The 25,057-nt window shown below is 41.8% G+C and overlaps 1 protein-coding gene across 10 annotated transcripts in view; it reads left to right on the forward strand.

Moving 5' to 3' along the window:
* Nucleotides 1-25,057, forward strand: part of MGAT5 (alpha-1,6-mannosylglycoprotein 6-beta-N-acetylglucosaminyltransferase) — a 327,811-nt gene that overhangs the window by 141,343 nt on the left and 161,411 nt on the right. For 9 of the 10 annotated variants that reach the window (XM_031008588.2, XM_031008589.3, XM_019022285.4 and 6 more), the window contains one exon: nt 4,270-4,434. The exons of the other annotated variant lie outside the window; for it this stretch is intronic. In XM_031008588.2, coding sequence (XP_030864448.2) covers nt 4,270-4,434 — 165 coding nt within the window. The remainder of the gene's footprint in view (nt 1-4,269; nt 4,435-25,057) is intronic. 10 annotated transcript variants of the gene reach the window in all.

The following is a 25,057-nucleotide window of genomic DNA, read 5'->3' on the forward strand; positions in this document are numbered from 1 at the left end:
CGTGCCAGTGCACTCCAGCCTTGGCCACAGAGCAAGACTCCATCTCAAAAAAAAAAAAAAAAAGATTAAAACACAAAAATACTGTTATTTCTTTATTTCATTTTATTTTTGTTTATTTGAGATGGAGTATTGCTCTGGCTCTGTTACCCAGGCTGGAGTGCAGCGGTGCGATCTTGGCTCACTGCAACCTTCACCTCCCAGGTTCAAGCGATTCTCCTACCTCAGCTTTCCGAGTAGCTGGGATTACAGGCACACGCCACCACGCCCAGCTATTTTTTGTATTTTTTGTAGAGACAGGGTTTCACTATGTTGGTCAGGCTGGTCTCTAACTCCTGACCTCAGGTGATCCGCCTGCCTCGGCCTCCCAAAGTGCTAGGATTACAGGCGTGAGCCGCCGCGCCAGCCTGTTATTTCTTTAAAGTTGTGATAAAACTGTTAACAGTTTTTGGAGGTTTAACAGTAAAATACAAAGGTGCAAAATAATTTCATTGCCCAGAAAGGTATAATTTATTGAGCCTTATTTGTGAGAGTACTATAGTTTGTTTCACTCACTCATTTGTTCACTTACGTAACACATGCTTAATGTGCCTAGCACTGTATAATGATACAGATATGGGCTTGGCGTCATCTCTGTCATTGTGTTTTTTATTAACAACATCCTTAATCTTGGGTTGGCTGCTTTGAAATGGTGACTCAGGTAGCTGCTTGAGTTGAAAATGAACTTTTTTCTTTCATATTGGGAGAGAAAACATGCCTACCTAGGTAAAGTGCTTAGAGAATTCAAGGTTTTTAGTAGCCTTATATTCCATCTTCATTTTAAGGGAGAAGATAAAGAAAGAGTCTTAATTTTAAAAAAATCTTGGATCACTTGATGTATTTGGTAGTCTCCAGTGTCAGCTGGTGGATGTTTAGTGATACTGGGTCGGGTGGACAGAGTTACCACAGGACAGGGACATGAGTGAGTCTTAAGAGTGATTGGTATATGTTGTTCCACGAACACATGGCAAAATCCCAGAGGTTACTCCCTAACGAGTAGATTCAGGGGGAGCAAGTCAGAGATGCTTGCTGGTGGACAGGTCCGTTGTAGTTCTTAAGAGGTGGTGAAGCATGGTGGGTAAGAACCATCAGCCCTGGAACCAGACTGGGTTTGAGTCCTGGATCTGTAATCACCTCTGCTAAGTTATTTAGCCTCTCTGTGCTGTGATTTATTCATTTGTTAAGAGGGGCATAGGGATGATCACGTGCTCCTCAGATTGTCTTGGTAGGATTAAATGAATTAGTTCATGTAAAGTGCTCAGCACACTGCCTGGCATATAGAAAGTTCAATAAGTGGAGGAGGTGATATTGGGGTGGCCGTGGTGATGGTGATCCCTCCTCCTCATTATGAATCCCCTTTTACACTCCATGTCACACAGTCACAGAAGGTCAATCTTTGGCAGATGGGGTCAACAAGAGATAGTAGGTCAGTCGTATTTACTGGTCACTGTAATTTGAGAACTGAGGGAGAATATCTTCTTAATTGTAAGTATGACAACTTCGTATCCTACCTAGAGTATACTCCACTAATGACTATCACCAATAACAATGGATTGAGGGACTGTGTCCAGTAGTCTGTTGAGAGCCCATCAGCATTGGCTCATGTTCTGTTAGCTCCCCCATAGGGAGGAAGGCAGACTTCTCTCACTGCAACTTTCTGTTGTATTTGTAGCAGTCCCTCCAGTGAATGGAAGTCACACATGATGCAGGTTCATTCAGTAGGCATTTCCTATCCTGTAACCTCTCTATCACAGTTCTCTCTCCATGTCTCCACAGAGGGGCAGTGGGGAATACAGAGGGGTTGAGAGAATGCACCTAATTCAGTGGTTGTCAAATCAGGGCAGTTTTGTACCTCCAAGGGATATTTGGCAGTGTCTGGAGTCATTTTTGATTGCCATACCTGGATAATTGCTGTTTTCATTCAGGGAGTAGAGACCAGGGATGCTGCTAAACATCTTACAATGCAAGGACAGTCACCACGACAACGAATTACCTGGCCCAAAATGTCAGTAGTGCCGAGGTTGAGAAATCCTGAGTTAAGTCACACTAGAGGGCCAGGGCTTCTGTGCTTGGCCAACTACAATTACCATTGATAGTTAAATGCTATTCCAGATTGTATTCGGATTCTAGCTGGCTGATGACACAGGCTCTAGGCAAAGAGGCTGAAATGGGGGGGATTGATCTTTTATATCTGAAGAGTATTTCTTTATACTGAACATTGCCACTTCTCGCTGGCACGACTGCCCCCTTCTGTGTGGCTGGCCTCTGGCACTCTTCAGAACTCTGGAGAGCCAGTTGACGCATTAGACTTAGTGACAGAACAGGTGACCAACTCCCGCTGTCTGTGCCAACTAATGATGTGCCTGTGACAGACTGAGTCATGCTGACCGTGGGACTGCAGACCGCAGAGGAGAGTGCTCTCATGACCCCTTGGATAAAGCAGTGAAGCTTTGCATCACCTGAGGAGAGAGTTCTTTGGGAAGGATGAGAACATTTTCCAGTGAAAGGTTTTATTTTACTTATATATTTAACAGGCAGTTATGCAGTGCTTATTATGTGCCAGCCAGTATTCAAAACACTTTATAAATATTAACTCTTTAACTCCTCTTGACAACCTCAAAGCTGAAGTGTTGTTCATGTCCCTCTTTTACAGGTAAGGAAACAGGAATGCCAGAGGTAGGACTCAAACCTAGGAACTCTGGCTCCAAAGTCAGGCCCTTAACCACTGTGTTATGGATGAAAGACTCTGAACTTCACCCTTGGTTTCTTTTTTCTACCCAGGTTCTTGACTTCTGATTGGTCCCATTGAGATGTCAGGGAATTAAGCAGTCCTGAGGCAAGCCCTCATTTTATCAGCTCATTATTTAATATCTGTGAACCTCAGTTTTCTTATCTGTAAAACGGAGTCACATCTACCTCATGGGGAGGATGTGAAGATAAAACAGTTGTCCATTTTGCATTGCTGTAAAAAATACCTGAGCCTGGGTAATTTAAAAGAAAAGAGGTTTATTTGGCTCAAGATTCTGCAGCTGTACAAGAAGCACAGCACCAGCATCTGCTTCTGGTTCCTGAGGCATAGTGGAACAGGCTGGTGCACCTTTGTTGAGATTCACTGGCTGTGATCTATGCTGTTTATGTGACCATGTGTGTTTATTTCATGGCCAGATTACTGCATCTGCTCAGGGACAAGTTTGCTCTGTTTTTAGGAGAATGGAAGGTGGCAACTTCCCGTTTGTCTTAACTCAGGGCTTTTCTCAGTTCTGCTACCCACACTGTGCACTTTTCCCCTGGCCCACTCCCAATTCAGAAATGGGTCTGGATTCTATTTCTGTGGATGGTTATGCAGTCACCCATCTGCTTTTCTGACACATACAAGTCAGTATATCTTTCTGTGATTATGAATTTTTAGAGGAGAGAGTCTAAACTTATCTTTTTTTTTTCTTTGAATATCTTGTCTACAAATAGTAAATGCATCCATAGGGGTGAAGAAGGAGTTCCTGTAATTTTTCCAGAGGGAAGTGCAGTACTCTTTAATGTGTAGTCAGATGTGTGAGAAAGGGAACCAACTCTTAAATGTAAGAACCATGAGAGTATATCCCCAGCATCTAGAATAATATCTGGCACATAGTAGTAGCTTAATAAATATTTGTGAGCAAATGAATGAGACTAATCTTTATTTTAAATATTTCCTAAATCTGATTATAGTCAACTCTGGGTTACCTAGCAGACCTGAAAATCTGGAGCTGTAGCTTTTATGAAGTGTTAGTGTATATAACTAACAGAATTAAACACTTTTAAAAAAACTGGGACATGCTAGAGTATGCAACACGAAAAATAACGAACTTGATCCAGAGGCTACTTTGGGATCTTGCTGCACCCTTGGGGTGTCAAGCTTTGTGTGAGAAACTATGGTGCTGTAAGGAGGAGGAATTCAGTGTAGTGCTATAGCAGGATGCTAAATAACAAGGAGTTTTCTCTGTTGACCAAGTAGCTGGAAATAGTTATACCATGTTACTTATTGCCAGACTTGCATTCCGCGACAGACTGATGTATTTAGTAGGATCTGGGCCAGTTGAAGATGGCCCTTGTCATCTTTCAGATGTGGTTTGACAGATCTTTTGTATCACTTCGGAAACATTTGAGAAGTTTTGTTCTCCATGATAAAGAGAGAGCAAGCCAGACAGATATGTAGAGGCCATAGAATTTTAAAATTGTCTGCACTTTCTTTTACAGATCTGAAGAAAACCCTTGCTGTGTTATTAGATAACATTTTGCAGCGCATTGGCAAGTTGGAGTCGAAGGTGGACAATCTTGTTGTCAATGGCACCGGAACAAACTCAACCAACTCCACTACAGCTGTTCCCAGCTTGGTTGCACTTGAGAAAATTAATGTGGCAGGTAAAAATAGCAATTCTCTGCCCTGATATGTAGTCACACCCTGCTTTGGACCAAGAAGAGAATAAAGGAGAGCAGTGGTTCTTACTGGAACCTGCATAATATAAATTCTATAAACTTGGCATGGCCATTGTAAAGATAAGTCTAAATTTATTTTTTAATAGCAGATATTAAAATGCTTTTTATAGTTTTATCATGATGCATAATATTTGGTGGTTTGTGTGACACATTTGCTCTTAATGAGCTCTTGGAATTCACTTGTAAAGAGAAGATTCATGGCATAGATTAAATGAAATACAGAGATTATTTGAGAAGCTCGTGCCTTTTAGAGTTCCTTCCTCCTCCGTACTCCCATCAGACAATTTTGAAAGTCTGTTACGTATAATAGGTTCTCTCCTCCCTGTTGTTAAAAAAGAGCCACCATTGCCGAAAATGCCTCCTATGTATATATGGAGAAATAGAAATTCTGGAAATGGCTTTTAGGAGATAACCCCTGCCTAATCCTAGGCAGATTCTGTAGCCACTCATGTACACCACCATGCAGTTCCCACTGGGAGGCATTTTGTTTGGCTCCTTCTGGAAACTGGAATATTGGATGAGACAAGGAAAACTGATTAAAAACAACACCCAGATTATACGCAGCATGTTGTTGCCTACAGCTCACATTAGAACCCCCCCACCCCCGCAACTCTCCCACCATCACACTGCTCTGAGGTCAGCCCCTGGGTCTTTGTGCTTGAGCCAGGATTGCTCTTGTTAGGGTGACCACGATTTTCTGGGGACCCAGGACAAAGTGAAGAGCCTGAGGATTAGGATTCAGTGCTTTGGGTGAATGGTTGTGAACAAGCTGTCTATACTTTTGGTGGGTAGTAGCCAAACTCTGGTTAATAGATAAAGTAAGTAACTAGGTTACTTTTGACATCAGTTCCTGCTTTAAAAAAAATCTTGTTTCATATACTTTTAAGCTTATTTATTTTCCTTTCCCTTTTGCTTGTAAAAATTCACACACTTAAGTGGGAGAGATTCTTTACCTTTCCCACCTCCCAGCATCAAAACATTTAATTGTTTTACATTATGCAAGGTGGTTGTTATTACCTTTTTTAATGTTTTTTGCCCTTTAGCAAATTTTAAATTGCAAAATATATTTCTAATAATTCAAAGTATTCAACCAAACAAAGGTATTAAAAATAACTTTTAATTACAACACAGAGGCAGTGTCATCTAGGCCATAAATCCTGTCTTCCTTGCAGTTTCCAACAGCTTCTGTAATTAGACAAGAGAACCTCCCACTGTGTTTAGCTGCTTTTTAATAACTGGAACCATGCCTCTTCAGTCTCCACTTGCCACCCCTGTACCCTGTAGAAAATGCTACTGGAAAGGCCCTATCTGGTTTCATCAATGTTCTGTGTCATATTTCTGGAGGTGGGATGGAGTGTTCTGCCTTTAACTTTGCTGTTCTCCACTGCCTCTGAAGTCCTGTGGCTTGTGAGCCCCTATAAACACATCTGCTGTCATTCTTTCCCCCAACGTGGCATCTTGCTGCCTCTGGCTGTCCTGTTTGTTGCAAGGCTCACAAGGACTTTGCTACCTGGGCTTTAAGCCACAGAGCACAGGGTCGTGGGTACACCTCTAAGAAGGAAAGGGGAAGGACTTGGTGACTACTTTCAAACGAAGTATGGAAATATACCAGCCGTATGTATTGAGCTAGTGTAACGCTTAACAAGCATCATGTTCTCTAAGCCAATGGCTCTGAGCGGGACTCCTTTAAATGTGCCACTGGTGCTGTGTTTTTAATAATATTTAAAGAACCAGAGTGTTGTGTTTTGTGTTTTTTTTTTCCTTTTTGGAAAATGGGAGCAAATTTAGAGTTACACATTTAATGATTAACCTCATTTGCATGTCTTTGCATCTCTCGGGTATGTGTGGGACACAGTCCATACCATCATGATTTTTACTGGCTAATTAGGAAAAGAATACACATGCATAAAATGATACAAACCATGGTTGCTGTAAAGTAGGGGTGACTCAGAAAAAAATTGGGAGGCAGGGAAGGAGAGGAAACTAACATTTAGTAGCTGTCCAGTAAATACAAGTTCCTCTGCCTGACCCTCCAATGTACATGATTTTACTTAATCTTCTTAGCATCTCTGAGAAGGGTTTTCACAGGTTTTGTTGAGTTTAAGTACTTGGGAGTGGGTAACTGTTGGTACTGGAGTCCCTGAGCTCAGCTTCAGATCTGCTAGTGCTATGTAGAGAAGAGATTCTGAGTGTTAACTCCATCTCTCCTTCCATTTGTAAATTATCATAAAGGCATGTGTCTGTAAAAAGATGCTACCATTTTCTTACCTAGAAGAGAGCTGCCAGTTTCCTAGATTTAATCATCTGTCTCATTAAGGATTTCTCTGTCTCAGTGTCTGCTCTCAGGCTAATGTTTGTAAAAGCTGGTCCGTGTATGTGTGTGTGTGTGTGTCTGTGTGTGTGTGTGTGCGCGTGCACGTGCATGCATGCAGAGGCATCCCTTTCGTAGACACTGTCTTGGCCAGAGTGGATATAGATATGCTGGACAGCCTTCTTCATTTCCCCCAGAAGGTGTGGGGGGGGTCCTTTATATCTTGTCAGTCAACTACATATTTTTAAAAAACGATTTGCAATGTCTATAGAGTACCAGAAAGAAGGACAAGGACTTAAGTGAACAGTTCTCATTTATGAGCAGCCCTTCCTTGCTTCTCTGCCCTCTCTCTGATCCACAACCATGCTGGTGTCTTCAGACCCCTCTGTCAACCCAAGAATGGCTCCTGAGCTGTGAGAGTTCAGTTTTATGGGGTTCCAATCCTCGCCAAGTAAAGTTTTTCTCTCTCCCTTCCTGAATGGAGACATGTGGTAATTGCTCAGAAATGTTCTCCCTGGTGTGTCTTTACAGCTGACTCTGGTGTCTTATTGCTCACTGATGTTTCTGATTGCTTATTGTTGTGTCTTATTGCTTGCTAATATATCTTCTGGTTGGCTATAAACTGTCTCTAAATTGGGTACCATAGCAATTGAAGAAGGATTCCCTAAATTTATTTTCTTTAGAGGGATAGCTCTGTGTGTGTGTGTGTCTCCTTATTTTCTCTCTCTAGCTGTGTTCTGTGTAGCTTTTATCCAGTATGGCTTATCTTCACAAATTTATCACCGAGGGTTTTTTAATGTGAAAGTAAATTTGCCCCTAGGGAAATTTAGGTGGAAATGAGCTTTATTAAAATCAAGAAATCAGATTGAACTGGATTTTTGAGCTCTGTTTGTCTTGTTGAAGAGAAAGGGACTCAAAGGAATGAAAAAGCAGATTTTTAAAATCCCCACCCTTCCACCAATCACACAGTAAATTAATTTCTCCATATTCACTTTCTGAAAGGGCTTGAAAGGCCTTCGTCAAAATTCTCTCCTTTTAGAATGATGCTTTGAATTTTAGAAAGACCCATTCTGTCTTTCTCTAGTTTTGTGATCTTAAATGAGGAAGTGGAGCGAATAGGATTGGATCTGTGGTTCTTTGTCATGTACCTGAAATGGGGAAAAGGTAAAAAGTATACATATCTGATCATGAAAATGCTTGCCTTCTAAGGATTGAATGTCTGATATGTCTTTGTTCTGCCCATAGTGTCTTGATTGTAGCCTTACCTGTTGAAGATAATTCAGTAAATATTGCTCACATGGATTGGTTTCTATTGGAGGGAACAGCATTTGGTTTCACCACCCGGAGGAGTTTCTTCTTATAGTTCTTCTTCTCCATTTACATTTGTGGTGATTTGCCTAGAAGTCGGACTTGGTATTTCGTTTCCCTAGTTCTCAGACCTTAGCAGACACCACCTAAGAAGTGGGACTGCCTTTTTTGTTAGTCAGGACTGAACTTCCCATCGATGGTTATGGGATGTGGAGGCTTCATAGGATGTGATAGTTACAATCCTAGAGTGTGATACTTTAGAGGACAAGAACATTGTGCAGCTCTCTACGGGGTAGTGTATGTATGTGCATGTGTACACATTTATTTATACTCTCAATAAAGAGTTGTCATTCAAGGTCAGCTGAATAACTGGCCAGTGCTTACTGTTCCTTAAAAGCCAAAACCATAATGATAGCATCCACGTGGTGTTGTGATGACTTAACAATTGCAAGGTCACTTGGGAAGCAGAACCACAAAATCAAAGGTACAGGTATAACTCAAGCGACAGTTTCCTGGTATTTAATCCAAGTTGAACTTCCAGCAACCCTGCATTTTTTCCAAAGTGGGGAGCGATATGCAACACTTTCTAGTATTTGGGGTTGAAGTGCAATGTATTTGAATTTGGAAGCTGTTCTTAAAAACAGCAACCATTATTATTATTCTTACCATTTGAAAGTTGAAAATGAAAAATGTCCCTGCTGAGTTCCAGGGCTTGCATTTGGAAGTGCAATTTCCCCCTCTTTGTGCTGCTAATGGACCTTGAAATTTAGTTGTACCTGTGCTCTTTCCTTGTATGTGTACCCATGTCATCAGTTTGTGTTGAAGTAGCACCTGAAGTGTCCCAGCTCCACCCCTGGGCAGTGGCTCAGGAGATGACTTTCCCAGGGTCAGGTACTGGTATGTCAGTGAGATCCCAGATGCTACTGAGAGACGGGAGAGAGATGAGATTGCAGTGTGGCTTCCTATTAAGTTGAGCAAGAAGCAAATATGTTCTGTCTATCTACCTGTCACTTTCTGTTTTGTTATTTGCAATGGTAACAATAAATATGTGGACCCTTGTCAGAAGCTATTCTTTTGGTATCTTTACAGAAAAATGCTTGTCTTTGTTGGTATGGTTTTCACTTTGTGTGGTCAAGGATATTTTGTTTTTATTTAGAAGAAGAAAGACATAGTTCAGAAGTGATGGTGATCTTTGAGGAAGTGAATTTATAGCAGTGATTAACAGCTGTGGGCGATTTTGCCCCCAGGGGACACATGGCAATGTCAGGACACATTTTGGTTTTCACAAATGAAGAGGTGCTATTTCCTTTTTTTTTTTTTTTTTTTTTTTTTTTTTGAGACAGTCTCGCTCTGTTGCTCAGGCCAGAATGCAGTGGCACTATCACAGCTCTTTGCAGCCTCGACCTTCCATGTCCCCACCCGCTGCCGCCTCAGCCTTCTGAGTAGCTGGGACTACAGGCAATGTGCCATCATGCCCGGCAAATTCTTTTTTCTTATTTTTTGTAGAGAATGGGGTCTTGCTGTGTTGCCCAGGCTGGTTGGGCTCCTAGGCTCAAACGATCCTCCCACCTCAGCCTCCCAAAGTGCTGGGATTACAAGCATGAGCCACTGTGACTGGCCTATTTATTTCTAATAGATGAGGACAAGAGATGCTGCAAAAAGCATCCTACAATATATAAGACACTGCCCACAATAGAAGTATCCAGCCCCAAATGTCAATTGTGGCAGGTTTGTGAAATTCTGATCTATGAGATACTGTTAGAATCTGGTGCCAGCAGATATTTTCACCTATGGTTAGTGCAGAAAGACGCCTGAGACGCTGAAGTTTCCTGATTGGCCAGCTGAGACCTAAAGTTCCTTTCCCTTTTCCTAGCAAGGCTGTTCACAAGCCCCCCCACCCCCGCCACCCCCCAATGTCCACCTCATTTAGCTTTGCCACTGGTCTTGGAGGCCTCCAAGGAAAGAGATTTTAGAAACTCCCAGAAGGCTATTTTAGGATCCTGACCTTAAGGAACTCCTTTCCTGGCCCACAGTGTGCTTTTGGCAATGTACATTTTACTTCCGCTTCTATATAGAAGGTAATTATTTCTTCTCATGAAAGGACCACTAATTCCGGATAACAATGGTACAAAGTAGTCTTAGAGAATGGGTTTAAATTGCAGAATGTTTTAGAAGAAATTCTTTGTTATTTTAAGCAAAGTATATAATTATCAAGATATGAGAGAGTAAATTAAATAAGTTAAAGAAAACAAGACAGGTCCCCAAAGATCTACTTTACATCAGAAAATACCCTTCACAGCATACTTGGAGCAATATTGAAGAAAATGAGACTAGAGAGTTAAATGGGATTTGTGATGCATTTTCAATGTTAAATGAAGGAGTTTCTATTTTGTTCCCTGGGCGGTGGCCGTTGATGAGAGGTTTAAAGTAGGAGGATGAATAGGTGTGAGGTCTGTATTTCCAGAGAATAATTACCGGCCATGTGGAGTGAGATGCATATGAATGGGTGAGAGAGACTGCATTTAATCTTCAGTTAGGAGGAGAATGCCCTGGATTAGAGATGTTCCTATGGCCCAGGGAGAAAGAATTTGAGACCCACGTTAGGGTGAAGCTGGTGTTATGGGGACACGGACAGGCCGTGGGAAAGGGCAAGGGAGAAGTTGTCATAATTTTTTCCAAGGGTGTAGCTTGAAGGATAACTGGGTGACTCATTATTGAGGAAACAACCCAGCAGAGAGACAAGGTTCCATGAGGACTGTAGCCGCAAGCCATTTGTTTCAGAATATCGGTTTAAAGGCAGTTGAAACTTTGATGCTAGTGTTGAGGGGATGAGGGACAATGAAAGGCAGCATCTGTGGAACCAGACTGGCTTGGTTCAAATACTGGCTCCACCACTTCATAGCAGTGTGACTTTGGGTAAGTTTCTTAGCCTTCCTCTGGCTGAGTTTCCCCATTTGTAAAATGGGGGAAATAATAGTAGTGTCCATTTCACAGTATTGTTAGGAGGTATATTAGTCCATTTTTACAGTGCTATAAAGATACTACCTGAGACTGGGTAATTTATAAAGAAAGGAGGTTTAACTGACTCAGAGTTCCACGTGGCTGGGGAGGCATCAGGAAACTTGAATCATAGTGGAAGGGGAAGGAAGGCACGTCTTACATGGCAACAGGAGAGAGCGAGCAAGAGAGCAAGGAAGTGCCACACTTTAAAATCATCTGCTCTCCTGAGAACTCACTACCATGAGAACAGCATGAGGGAAACTGCCCCCATAATCCAATCACCTCCCACCAGCTCCCTCCCCTGACATGGGATTAAAATTTGAGATGAGATTTGGGTAGGGACACAGAGCCAAACCATGTCAGGAGGATTAGGTGAGACCAATAACGTTCTTAGAAACATGCCTGGCATAAAGTTGGTACTGTATGAGCATTTGTTAATTACAGTTTAAAAGTTACATATTTGGAATATTGACATAAAAATGGAACACTGTAGTGACTTCTTATTTGGATATCACCACTAATAGTGAAATTAATATTTGTATAGTGCTTTATAGATTAGAAAATAATTTTGTATATAGTATTTCACTGGAACACTTTAAATTTGAAGTTCCCAAATTGATCTTTTTGTGCCTCTCTTATCAATATTTAGCTCATCACGAAATTCATGTTTTGTCAATAATCTCTTGGTTGCAAGAGGCCAACCACTTAGCTTATATTAACTTAAACTAAAAGGGAACTTGGGGCTCATGTCATTTGAAAGTTTGTGGGATGCTGTTGAGAGGTTCAGACATGGGAGCCATCTTTAAGAACCTCAGCTGTGTCCTCTCAGGTATTGGATACTGTCAGAAGCCATTTCTTTTGGTATGTTTACCGAAAATTCTTCTCATTGTTGGTATAGTTTTCACTTTGTGTTGTCAAGAGGGTTTTGCTTTTTATCATTAAGAAGAAAATACAGTTCAGAAGTGATGCTGTCCTTCAAGGCTATGTTAATATGTTCTGTCTTTTATTTTGCCTTCATTCTTAGGCCATCTTTGCGTGGTGAGGGCAGAGACGGATGGTCCCAAGGAGGCTCTAGGTTTTAGTTTTCAGTCCCAGACGGCTGTGCTGCTTTCCAGGAAGTTTTGGCAACTCTCTAGAGCAGGGTTATGATTGGCTTGGCTTGGCCTCTGTGCCTATTCATGATCCAGTCAGAGTGACCAGTATCATGTTCCATCCTGATTGGCTAGGCCTGGGTCACATGGGTCACCCCTGGGAATTCATGGTATAGGAGAGGGTCCCTGAAGAGATTCCAGATGAGCAGATAAAATGCATATGGCTACTAGAGACCCTGGTCATGTCATGGTTTGGCTTTCTGGAGCTATCCTAAACCTGACTCAAGCTTTTCTCTCGCTGAGTGTTTGGAGGGCAAAGCCTCAGGACTGCTAAATTTCTGCCTCCATTTTAAGCACTACTGTGGCCAAATGTGCCTCAGCCCCACTTGGAACGAGCCCAAACCCCTGCCTGCAGTTTATTCATGCTCTTACACACTTAACATATTTTTGTCCACAGCCTGGCATGCTTCTATTGTTCTGGCTGACTCTTCTTTACCACCTTTTTCAAGTCTCATTTGAAGCTCTGTCTCCCTAAGACTTGCTTGATGCCCCTCACACCCCAGAGGTTTGTGATGTCCTTGCCTTGTGTTCCTACCATGTGTGTCCTTGGACTTTTCCACTCTTTGCTTGTCTTCACAGCCCGTCTGTAAGCTCCTCAAAGGCATGGGTGGGATCTCATATTTTTCTTTTCAGTTCAGTGCTGAGCTTGGAGTCTGGCAAATCACAGGTTTTATCAATAAATGTCCAGCTGGGTACACTCCTCCCTCTCCTAAACACAACTCCTGCTGGTCAGCCACTGTGTCCTAGAACCTTTTCCATGACACTGATGGCCATGCTTTCACTTCTAGATCACCATTTCTGCCACTTATGTGCTTTGACAGGTCCCTGAATCATTTTGGAATTCCCAGAAGCACCTGGAAAGTTTACTGCTAAATTGTTAAGACCGAAAGAGCCTTTGTTTCACTTCACTTTTGAAAACTGAGATTCCATAATAAGAATTTATTTTGTGTTTCTTGGTGGCTAATTATAAACATGTAAGTAGGATTAAAAAAATTCAGGCCACCTCCACTACCTGAGAGGTTGCTTTGAATGAATAGTTCTTGCAGAAAAGAAACAGGGACCCAGAATTTCTAATTCTGTTGGACTAATTACTGACCCTTCAAGGAATACATGGCTTGTTTAATTTCGAAAAGTGAGACTATATATATCCCTGTCGGGAATAATGTTCCTCCCCAGCCACTTGATGGGGGAACTCAGTAACATACACTGCAGGGCTGTCCTGGGGACCTTGAAAGTGCATCTACTCAGGGTTGTTCTTTGTATTGGTGATAGGACATGCTGAAATTAGACTTGTTTGTTTTAATCAGAAGGTGACAGATCCCACTTGTTTAATTTGGCTTAATGAGGTATGTGTATACAGTTGTGATATCAGCTTACATATGGTATTGATTCAATAGACATTGCACAGCTACAGCATAGCATATGCTTCCTCAGATAGTCCCTTGTCTGTGCTGTTTCATCCTTTACCTGTTTTCACTGACAAGTATTTCAACAAACTCACTGTAGAGCCTGAGATTTTAAAATTTAAAAAAATACTTGGAATAAAGCTGATTTGGTGAGACATGGAAGAGAGGTATCTGACTCCATGTTTTTGAAAAGGTTTTGTAGGTTTGAAGATTTCTGGGGTTTTGAGAGATTTTCCTTTAAGCTGTGCTTTTGGCTTTGCATATCCACAGCTTCTAAAATTAGGCAGCCTAAATAAAAATCAGTTGCTAGTTTTTGTTTTTCCTTTCTCGCTTACATCCCAGAAAAAGGAGAGAAAGCAGTGTGGGGTGAAGATGGTTTGAAATTCTTTGGGTTTAGAAATGACAGAAAGAGGGATTCAATTAGGGATGTGACTGAACTGCCCTACAGTTCAGGACAGCAGAAATAATCTTCATCTCACAGCCTCCTTTTTCTGTACTTCTTTTACCCTTGAACATTCAGCAAGTCTCACGTGTGGGATCACGAACCCCAAATCCGCTTATGTCAAGCAGAGGGCCCATGTTGTGGACAGAGCCAGCCGAGGACGACATGTCTGGGATTGACAGAGCATTATAAACTGCATTTTGATTTGCATTGTCAGAGTTGGACAGCTGCACTCTTAGCTGGTTTTAAGCTGTCTTGAAGTTTCATGTTGGAGAGGTTTTCTAGTCAACGTTTACTGTGGAAACTTTCCTTTACCTTGGTGTAGCTAGAGATGGGCTCTTGAACCAGAGAAAAGTGGACACCCAGTGAAGGACTTGTGCTAATGTTTTCCCCCCTCGGGGGACTTGATTAAACAGCAGCCATATGATTATGGGACCCTGGATAAACCCAGTCAGTTTCCTCATTGATAAAATGAGGATAAGAACCTGTACCATGGTATTGTTGCTAGGAGTATGAGTTAACACATGGAACACACTCAAGGTGCTGGGCACAAAATAAGAGCTCCGTAAGTTTTGGCTATTGCCTCATACGCTTCTTAAGTGTCCAACTCAGGTTTTCACTCCTGGGCCAGGCATGTAGCAGATGGTCAGTGCTTGATGGGCATGTAAACTACCCATTCCCAATGTTGCATTTTATACAGAAAACCAGACCTTGTGAAAGGGCTGTCCAGAAGCTACTTGGCAGTCACAGCCTGGACCTGGTCTTTGGCATCAGACATTTTTGAGCAGAACTCTGGGTCCACTTGCATACTTGCTGTTAGCATTTTATTATACTTAACCATTGCTGAGCTTCCGATTCATGCTCTGTGCAATGGTGGTAGTGACACCAACACTGTCCTCATGGTGAGGATGCAATGAGATGATGCATATTGAGATCCTGGTCCAACATCTTCCTGTGACCTACCTACTGACCTTGCCCTCTGTGATTAATACCCTGTTACAAAGCAGTGGGCACAAACATAACGTGGCAAACACTGATGTATCTTTTATCCAACCTACGCGGACAGCGTGATGCCAGGTCTGTGTCAGGCATCGGAAATGCAGGTGGGTAGGAAACTAGGGCTCCTTTTGGGAATGTTGAGTTCACCATCTACCGGAGGAGAATGACTGAAAGTATTGGCTGTGCTCATGTCTTTTTTGACCCTCAACTTGTAGATGCATTCACCCTAGCCCAAGAGAACCTATTGGCTTTGCCTGACCTTTTGGCCTTAGAAATGACCTTCAAACACTATAGCTATCTCAGGATAGGGATAGCAATGATGTACAGGAACTGGCACAGAAGGAATTTTCTCCTGTCACAAGGCAGAAGTTGTATGGCTCCTGTGCTACTTGTCACAGCAAACTTAAGCAGATCCAGAAACTGCCTGACCCTTTACTGTACCTTCCCACTCCAAAATGGGGAGGGGAACTCCTGTGCGGGAGTGCTCAGCTCTCAAGGGAAGACAGTCATTAACCTGTCTAAACTCTATGTTAATAGAACCTTCTCGATAATTGCTTTCATTAAGTGTGGTTAATGTGAACAGTACAAGTTATAGCAAGATTTGCAGAAGAACAAAGTAAATATTTAAGACTTTATTTCGGGATGCAGTTGGGTCGAGGCAAAGAGAAGATTAGTAGAAGCTGTATCTGATGGTATCTGAGGTTGAAACACAGTGAACCTCTTGGCAGAAGTGCCAGTCATTTCTCGTCAGTGGTTCACAGAATCCTAACTCTGGGGAGGCAGGTGGGTGTCTCCTGGAGATGGTTGTGTGTTCAGGTTTTCTCCTTTCGCTTCTGGCCTCTGTCAGACATGAATGACATGGTGATGAAGATAAACTGCCTTCCCTGTACTGCCCAGGAATACAATGAGGATTAAGAAGGTGGCTTTTAGCCTGTGTCTATGCCACATGGGGAGGATGGTTGCTCCCTGAGGGCAGAAGGCCATTATTAGCAACTGAGTTGGCCAGGAGTGTGTGCCATGCCGGGCTGGGTGTACGGAGCTGTCAAGCCAGGCACCTGGGGATTAATTTAGCATGGGTTTTCATGCCCCCAGGCTACCAGTGACCATACAGCCATCATCTCTACCTTTGAGTTGATGTGTATAACTGAATAATAGTGCTGTGTTTTCAAAAGGAAAGGCTTAAAAAACAGTGCTTCTGTAGTATAAGGAGGGATGCTCTGCTGAAAATCTGGAAATTACAGCTAAGCAAAAAGATGAAAATACAAAGTAGCTGTTATTCTACCACCCAGAGATCGATTTGTTTCTTTACTAACAGATACGGCAAGTGCCTGTTCTGTGCCAGGCACTGTCTAGGCACTGGAGATAGTGATGAGCAAAACCATCTCTTCTTTCTGGAGATTACACTCCAGCAGTGAAGGCAGATAGGAAACAAATACATAAACACATCTGGTGAAGAATGCTTGAGGAACAGCAAAGTAGGGTAAGAAATTAGCGAAGGAAGTGGGTGCTGTTTCAGGTTTGTGGCTTGTCAAGAAAGCCTCTCTGAAGAAGAGAGATTGAGCAGAGACCCATATTATTGAGTGAGGGAGGCCTGGGGCTCTCCAGCTAGCTGCCAGAAGGATCAGTCTGTACAACAGGCCAGGGCACATTCTTCCTGGGTGCATTTAAGAACCACTGTTGGGCCCTTTTAATTCTAATACAGAAGGTGGCCTATTAAAACGAAAACCAAAAAAAAAAAAAAAGGACCCTTTACTGTATCATCTGTCATTTATGTTTCTGCTAGGCTCAAACTAGACTTTTGAGAGAGCAGTGTTGGAACCACAGAAAGGTCTGGATGTGTTAACGCATTGGTTCAGCATGTGATGAGACCTGTGTGCGCAGTACAGACTCAGGCTGCTGGGGTTCAAGTCTGAGTTCCACAGTGGTGCAACTGTGGTGAAGTCATTTAGAGAGGTTAAGTCTCAGTTCTCTCATCTGTACAGCAGAAACTAGCTCATGGGGCCACATGAGAAAGTGTCTGTGGAGGGAGGGCTGGCACATGGTAAGTGCTCAGGAAATACTGGCTGTTGCTATAATTAACAAAATGTGGTTTTGGCGAATGGTTTTAAGAGGGTCTGTATGTGCCTTTGTTCCATAAGTTTTTAACCAAAACTAAGGAGCCTCGAAAATTATGTTAGAGGCACCAAATGGGGAGCAGGTTCTAGTCATTCATCAAAGAAGGAGCTAAATAAAATCAAGATTTAACAGAAGGATCACACATTTGAGGTAGGGTTTGGAGTTTCAGTCATGAAGTGGGTGCACAGTTTATATAGGGTTCAACTTCTTGTCTGTAGGTGCCTGTCTCTATTCACATTTAAAGCCATTGTTGAGGAATGTAGTATCTTTTTTTTTTTTTTTTTTTTTTTTTACAGAAACTGTTCTCAGTTTGGAGAATGTGGGTGTGTGGCTTTGAGGCTTCAGAATCCCACCGTGAAGTTGTCATTGGTCTTCATGGTTATTTATGAGGCTTGACTTAAGCTGGGTCCTGTTCTCAACAGGAGAACGATACAGCTTCCCCCAGCCGCTGGGTTCTCTTTCTGTGATGCAAGGATACATCGCTGCACTAGGCTCTCTGAGAAATTTGTGACTGGCTAGCAATTAAAGTTGAGAATGTAAAGTGGTCACAGATTGAGGAATTCCAGGCTAGAGACTGTGAGCCCTAGTGAAGAAATGTAGGGTCAGGGCTCAGGAGGCTGGGATTAAGCCCACTGCTGACAGAATTAATGCTGAGACCTTCAGCAAATCACCTTATCTTTGTTTCCTCTTTCAGATCCAGAGATTCATGAGCTTTTATAAGTGGAAAAGATTTAGATGTTCTAACATTTCCTCCAAATGGGAGATTGCAGCTTTCCAAAATCCTTGGTGGATGGTTCTCCAGATTTATCTCAACAGTTCTAGTGCTGGAACTTTTAGCTGTCATACTGTTGAACTTTAGTGGGCCACATTTACATAGCCTGTGTCAGGGGTCAACAAACTGTGGCCCATGGCCCAAATCTAGTCCACTGCCTAAATTTATAAATAAAGTTTTATTAGAACACAACCTTGCCCATTTGTTTACTTACTGTCTGTGGCTGCATTCATGCTACAGCTGCAGAATTTAGTGGTTGTACAGGAGACCATAAGGCCCACAAAATTGAAAATATTTACTATCTGGCTTTTTACAGAAAAAGTTTGCCAACCCCTGGCCTAAATGAATGGTGCTGTCTGGAATGCAGTACATAGTCTGCATGCAACCCTGTGTGCTAAACATATTAGATTTGTAAAGTGTTCATAAAGTAGAGCAAAAAAAAAAAAGCCACTGTTTATTGAGAGATCGCTGTGTCCCAGACACAAATAATAACTTTAAAATACTTTATTAGTTCTTTCCTCAGAGCAAACCTGCAGAACAGTTATCTCAATTTAAGAGGATCAGGGTAGGAGATGATGTGTAATCTACCCAAAATGGTGGCAGTCTGAGCCAGGGTTCAGATCCTGGCTGGTGCATCTCTAATGTGCCCATTTAATCTGCCACTGCTGGGACAATCGCATTTTATTGTGTATCACACCAGAAGGTCACGTGTGGCATTTTTAAAGATGAACATAGTTTAAGGCTCAAGAATGGAAGATAATCTAAGAGTCCACACCTTTCTGGCTATTTGGATATTGTTGTAAATGTTTCAGGTGTTAAGCATACTTAATTTTGTGAGTTTTGATTTTTTGTTTTGGTCTTCTTTTTGTTATTGTGTATTGATTGCCCTTTGATTTTCTTCTTTACCGTTACATATTTTAAATGAGGTAGTTGTCTCTAGAGAAATATCTAGAATTGTTTTGCAATTCTTTTTCTGATTTAAAAATTAAAAACACTTTTTATAATGCTTGATAAGGCCAAGTTATGTAGGAAATTTGGAAAATACAGAAAAGAATAAGGAAAAAAAAGTCTTGTAATCCTGTTTTCTAGAGCACTTGACAGCTTTTTTTTTCTGTGCGTATATTGCATAAAGATTATAATTGTACTCTTTGTTTTAAAGTCTTGATTTTTAAGGGAGCATTCTCTTTATTCTTCAAAAGCTTTATTTTTAAATAACTACATAATAACTAGGTTCTCAATTTTTGTTTTTCCTTTTTTCTACTACAAAGATCGTTGTGGTGAACATAAATCTTTGCATTATTCTCTTGGGAGAGTTTCTTAGAAACAGAATGGCTAGGTCAAAGAGCATAAGCCCTTTTTAAGTTTAGTATTTATTTCTGTCAAATTAGTACATGTATATAATTTTAAAAGTATAAATGTAAAGGTCAAATAGTATAAGACTGTAACAAGTCTGTCTTCTGCTATATACTTCATTCCTCCTTACCCCTGACTTTTGTTCTGGAAACACAAATACTTCTAACTCTTGTTTCTTCCAGTAATATATTTTAATATTTCTCCATAACATGTTTATGTTGCTTTTTCTTATCTTGCATTTTTTTGAGGTTATCTACTGATTTTCTGTTATGGAAGATGGGAATTTAGCTCTCTGACACTGCCACCATTGCCAGCAACCCCTCCGCTACACGGCTCCTCTCTGTTTTCCAGAATCAGAATGTCCTAAATATTTGCTGGGGTCAAATTTAGTGGTCAGTGCTTACTTTATAAGGACACTGCTTAGCCACTAACTAAAATAAAATAAGGTGATAGTAAATTGCCATTCTGATACATCTTTCTGTTTTTCCCAGCGTTAATAATTTACTTCTTATGTTTGCATTGTTTTGATTAATTAGGACAATATTTACTAATTATCTTCTGTGTGCCAAGCCACCCATCAGTGAACAAAACAAAAACAATTCTTACCCTTACCAAAATTCAGCCCTAAACATTCCATCAGAGAACCCTTCTTACTGCGGCCCACAGATCAAATAGTTTACCATGCTTTTATTCAGTAGTCATCTTCCTGATGCTTTCTGCCCTCCTGTGACAGGGTGGCCTGGCTGCATCCTGGGCCTGCTGTACAGTTGTCGTAGGACTGTTTCCAAAGCCCCTTTCCCCCTTTGGTGCTGGGTCTTTTATTTCTTAGATTCCACATTTTCCCCTTTGTTGGTTTCTTGCCTCATCCTGTAATAGTTTTCTCAGAGAAGAAGGTAAATGGAGGGGAAATAATGAGATTTCTTTTTTTTTTTTTTAAGATGGAGTCTCGCTCTATTGCCTAGGCTGGAGTACAGTGGCGCAGTCTCGGCTCACTGCAACTTCTGCCTCCTGGGTTCAAGCAATTTTCCTGCCTCAGCCTCCCAAGTAGCTGAGATTACAGGCACCCAGCTAATTTTTGTATTTTTAGTAGAGACGGGGTTTTGCCATGTTGGCCAGGCTAGTCTTGAACTCCTGACCTCAGGTGATCTGCCTGCCTCGCCCTCCCAAAGTGCTGAGATTATAGGTGAGCCACCGCGCCCAACTGAGGTTTCTTGAATTTTGGAAAATGTCTTTATTCTGCCTTCCCACTTGAATGATACATTTGTTGCATATAAAATTCTAGGTTTGAACATGTTTTTCCCTAAACAATGTGAAGATCTTGTTCCTTTGACTTCTGCTTTTCAGAGTCATTTTTGCAAAGTCCAGAGGCATTATCACACCTAGATGTGACTTTTGGCCTTCTGGAAGCTGGTGGGATTTGCTTCTACCTTGTGTTCAGATGTTTCCTGTGCCTGGTGTGGACCACATTTCATCCTTGTTCTGACTCTTCTGTGACATCTTTCTTGTCTGGGAAATTTTTGTGAACTGTTTATTCAGTAGTCTCATCTCCCTACAGTCTTTCTTCTAGAACTCACTGGGTGGATTGTGCACATTGGGGCTCTATTCCTACCCCTTCTCTCATATCACTTTTCTCTCATCTTATCCTTCCTGTTCATCTTATGGCTGTATTTTCTGTAAGATTTTCACAACTTTACATCCAGCTCGTCTCCTGAATTTAATTCTTCTATTTTAGTCTTCTTTCCAAGAGTTGTTGTTCTCTCAAGGTCTTTTAAAAAACAAAAATCCTATTCTTGCTCTGATTTCATGAATCAATATTCTTCGCTCATCTGTGAGGTATTATATTTTAAAATATTGTTAAATCATTTTCTGTTGTATGTATCATCTGAGAGTTTTTCTTTTTCAGTTTGAGTTCACTTTTCTTTCTTTGGTGTGAGAATGTTTTCTCACATATTTGGTAATCTGTAGTGCTGGTTTCATATTTGAGAGTGAGTTTGGCTGTGAGTGAGAGCTGGCAGCTGCTGGGCCACCTCCTAGGGAACCATAGATGACGCTGGACCCTAAATGTCTATTTCAGTCTTTTCTCTTCTGCTTAGTTTCCTCATAGATGGATCCTTCAGCCTTCTGCCCAGGGGCTGCCAGAACTTTGCTTCATAGCTAGAGACCAGGACCTTTTAAAATTTGTAGTAGAGACCTCACTTCCTTTTCTCTACCCTATCCACTGTTGTGAATCTAGAGCCTTTTTTGTTCAATCTCTCTAGAGAGTAAGCCTTTGCTATTTATAACTGGAAGGCTCTAGTATAAGCATCTTCAGACTTGATAGACATTACAAGTTATACTCTGATCAATAATGTCTGAATATTCCTGTCTTACATCCTCTGTGTAAATACTTGGTATTTTCCTTTGAAAAATTCACCAGTATAATAAATGGAAAATGATATTTTACATATGTTTCTTTGATTGTTAGAGAGTTTGTTTTCCATATGTTTTATGGGATTTGTGTATTTTGTGAATTTTCTGTCCATGTCTTTCTTTGGTTTTTATTCTCAAGTGCTTACTGAGTTTTGAATTCTCTTGCTGGTGTCTGGCCTCCTTTATTTTTGCTGGTTTGGCATGATTTTGTCTCCTGACATGGCTCTGGTAGTTTCTTGTGAGGGTGGAGGCACCTGAAACACTTTATCGGGCACATGATAGACATTGCCTATCAAATGGCTCAACATCAGTTCCACAAAAAACCTAAATGGCCATTCAAGACCTGTTTCTGCCTGTTTCAAGTTCCATATAGGAATTAGATCAATAGTTGGCAAATGACGGCCTGTGCGCCAAAATCTAGCCCAGTCTGTAAATAAAGTCATGCTGGAACACAGCCATGCTCCTTTGTTGATGTGTTGCCGTGTTGCCTGTGGCTGCTTTCACATCACAATATCAGAAATTGAGTAGTTGATATAGAGACTACGTGGGCAGCAAATCTGGAATATTTACCATCTAGCTGTTTAGAAAAAAAAAAAAATTCAACCCCTGAAGTAGACGTTTGTTTGTTTGGTGCTTGATACCATGTAAGTATTTGCAAAGGCTTATGGAAATTGATGGTTCATTGTTCTTATGAATAAAAACTAATAAGCATGAATGTCATGCCTTCTGCAAAAACCAATAAATGACAGTGGCAGTCATCTTCCTTCAAATGATGTATGTGAGTGTAATACCTCTGTCAGCCTATCTTCCTGTGAATTCCCCCGATAACTGGTTTCCAGAAATATTGCTGTTGTAGCCATGCTCTCCCCTGACAGCCACCCATTCCCCTTCCCACTCTTCTCCCTCTCCCCTACTCCCACACCTTCTGGAAATATCAGATGTACAAAATGGGCTTTACTTGCTCAAACCTCTCATTGTCACTGTTTTCACAGCATTGTAAAACACATTACATTAAAAAACAAACCAGCTGGTGGAAGCCAGTGGTTAGCACCTAGAAGGTGAAAGACTTGGAGCATGTTTAAACTGCCAGTCTTTTTTGGGTGCCCTTCATCTCCCTTGTCTCTAGGGCCCCATTCTTTTTCCTGTGGCTTCTCTACGTCCCCCTGTGTGGCCATCACTTCCATCCTCTTCAAGACCCAGACTTACTCCTCAAGGTCTCTGCTTGCCCTGTGGGTTGGGCACCCCAGTGTGCCAGTCTCTCCTCTTCCCACATGCCCTTTGCTCGGCAGGACTGCTCTTCTACTCCATGGACCTGTCTTGTTCCCTCTGACTTTGAGAAGGCAACCATTGCTGGGCTGCATGCTCTTGGGGAACGCTTTTCTCTTCCAGGGTGCCGATCTCTCTTCTGTGGCCCTTCCTAAGTCCTTGCCAATACTGCCCCTTGGTAGTGGCCCAGGCACAAAGCCATCAGCCACCTGCTTCCTGCCAGTCTCCCATGTGCTACCTGAGTCAGCGGAACACTGTGTGTTGTGTGCATATAGATGTTGAGGGACTTTGGTGTGGTTGTAGGGCTCTGCCGAAAGTTGTCAGCGTAGCAGGCCTGACATTGCTGTCTTTAGAAAGATCTGCTTGCAAGACTAACCATGGACTAGCATCTGAGAATTTGGATCTTGGAAATCCAGTTTCCTACCATATGCTGATAAGAGTGACTGACTATGCTTCAACCATGTGTACAAACAATATGGTTTATGCCGAACACCTGCATTCCTTCTGGGAGTCTGGAATCTTGGCACATGTTAGATACAGTGACCAACACTCAGTAAGACACAGAGTCTCTAAAGACCTTCCTTGGTAGACCACATTTGTCGTCACAGCTCGTTGCTGGAGGAATTAAGCATGCCCTATATGACTCTGCTGCGAGAGGACTCTTGGAAGCTTGTGCCTGGTCTCTGGACATTGCCCCATGCGCCTTTTTCCTTTCCTGATTTTTGCTTAGTATCTTTTTGCTATAATAAATCTGAACTGTTAGTACGTATTCATGAGTGTGTACTGTGAGTATATATGCTGAGTGCTATGAGTCCTCCTAGCAAATCATAGAACTTGGGAGTGGTCCTGGGAACCCACCCCTGACACAAGGACTTCTCAGAGCTGGAGAGCTTTCCAGGTCCTGCAGATTCAAGGCAGACCATGAGGTATTTGATAGTCCTACTCGTGTATTCTCATGTGCATCCCATCTTTCCAAAAGTGCACACTTGAAACAGATGATTTTGAGAAGAGCTGCTTCTACCAGCTTGATCTTGGCCACTTGTTGTATTGTTGTGCGTTCTTAGTTTTTCTACTTTTACCATTTCTGGCCAGAGCTGTCACTTTTAAAAATTACTCCGTTGATGTTGCCTAGCAAGAGCCACTCAGCTCTTTGTGGGGAATTAAAGTAGATGATAGGTTGAGGCCAGTTGCACTTACTGTGCTGCAAATTGGGGACTGATGATCTAGTCATCCTCTTCCTTTCTTACACACTTCCTTCCTGTGTCTTTTCCACATGCAAACTTGAGGTATGTCTTCCTGTCTTTAGTCATTTCATATAGTTTGGTTTGTGCTATCTTTGGTCATAGAAATTGTTCTTCTAAAACCTCTCCGGATCATCCTTCATTTCTGTGTTGGACATGCATCCTCCATGGCTGGTTTTACTTTACAAGGGGTGCTCCCCCTGAAAACAGCACTGGCAGGATGGCCATGCAGAGTTGATTGCTGTGACAGAGGGGCTTGCTGATCCTGTGGCTTTATCTCTATCTGGTGTCTGCTATGAGTAGAGAAACATGGGAGAGATTGAGCTGCAAAGCCAAGCCAGTTTATCCAGTGCTTTACAGTTGTGGTTTAAAAAAAATTTAAAAAGCATGGCGGAATAATTCTCTTAGATGAGCCATGCAGAGGGAATCCACTTGATCAGACTGGCTATATGGAGTTGGAGGATCAATTATGTGACTCAGTAAGTGCTTATTGCGTGTCTTCTAGGTGCCAGAAATGTAATGCAAAACAAAATACACAAAAATACCTCACTTCAGAGAGCTTATATTCTAGCAAAGGAGACTGGCCATAGACAGTTTACATGTAATGTCAAGGAGTGAGAAATCTTATTTAGAAAACACACACACACACACACACACACACACACACACACACACACACCAAAAAAAACAAAAATAAAACATAAAGCAAGGTTAAAAGAGAAAATTGCCTGGGAAAGAGATTGAAGGTGTGTAGTGGACTGAATGTTTGTGTCCT

Source organism: Gorilla gorilla, chromosome 11 (genome assembly GCF_029281585.2).
Source record: "Gorilla gorilla gorilla isolate KB3781 chromosome 11, NHGRI_mGorGor1-v2.1_pri, whole genome shotgun sequence".
Lineage (NCBI taxonomy): Eukaryota > Metazoa > Chordata > Mammalia > Primates > Hominidae > Gorilla > Gorilla gorilla.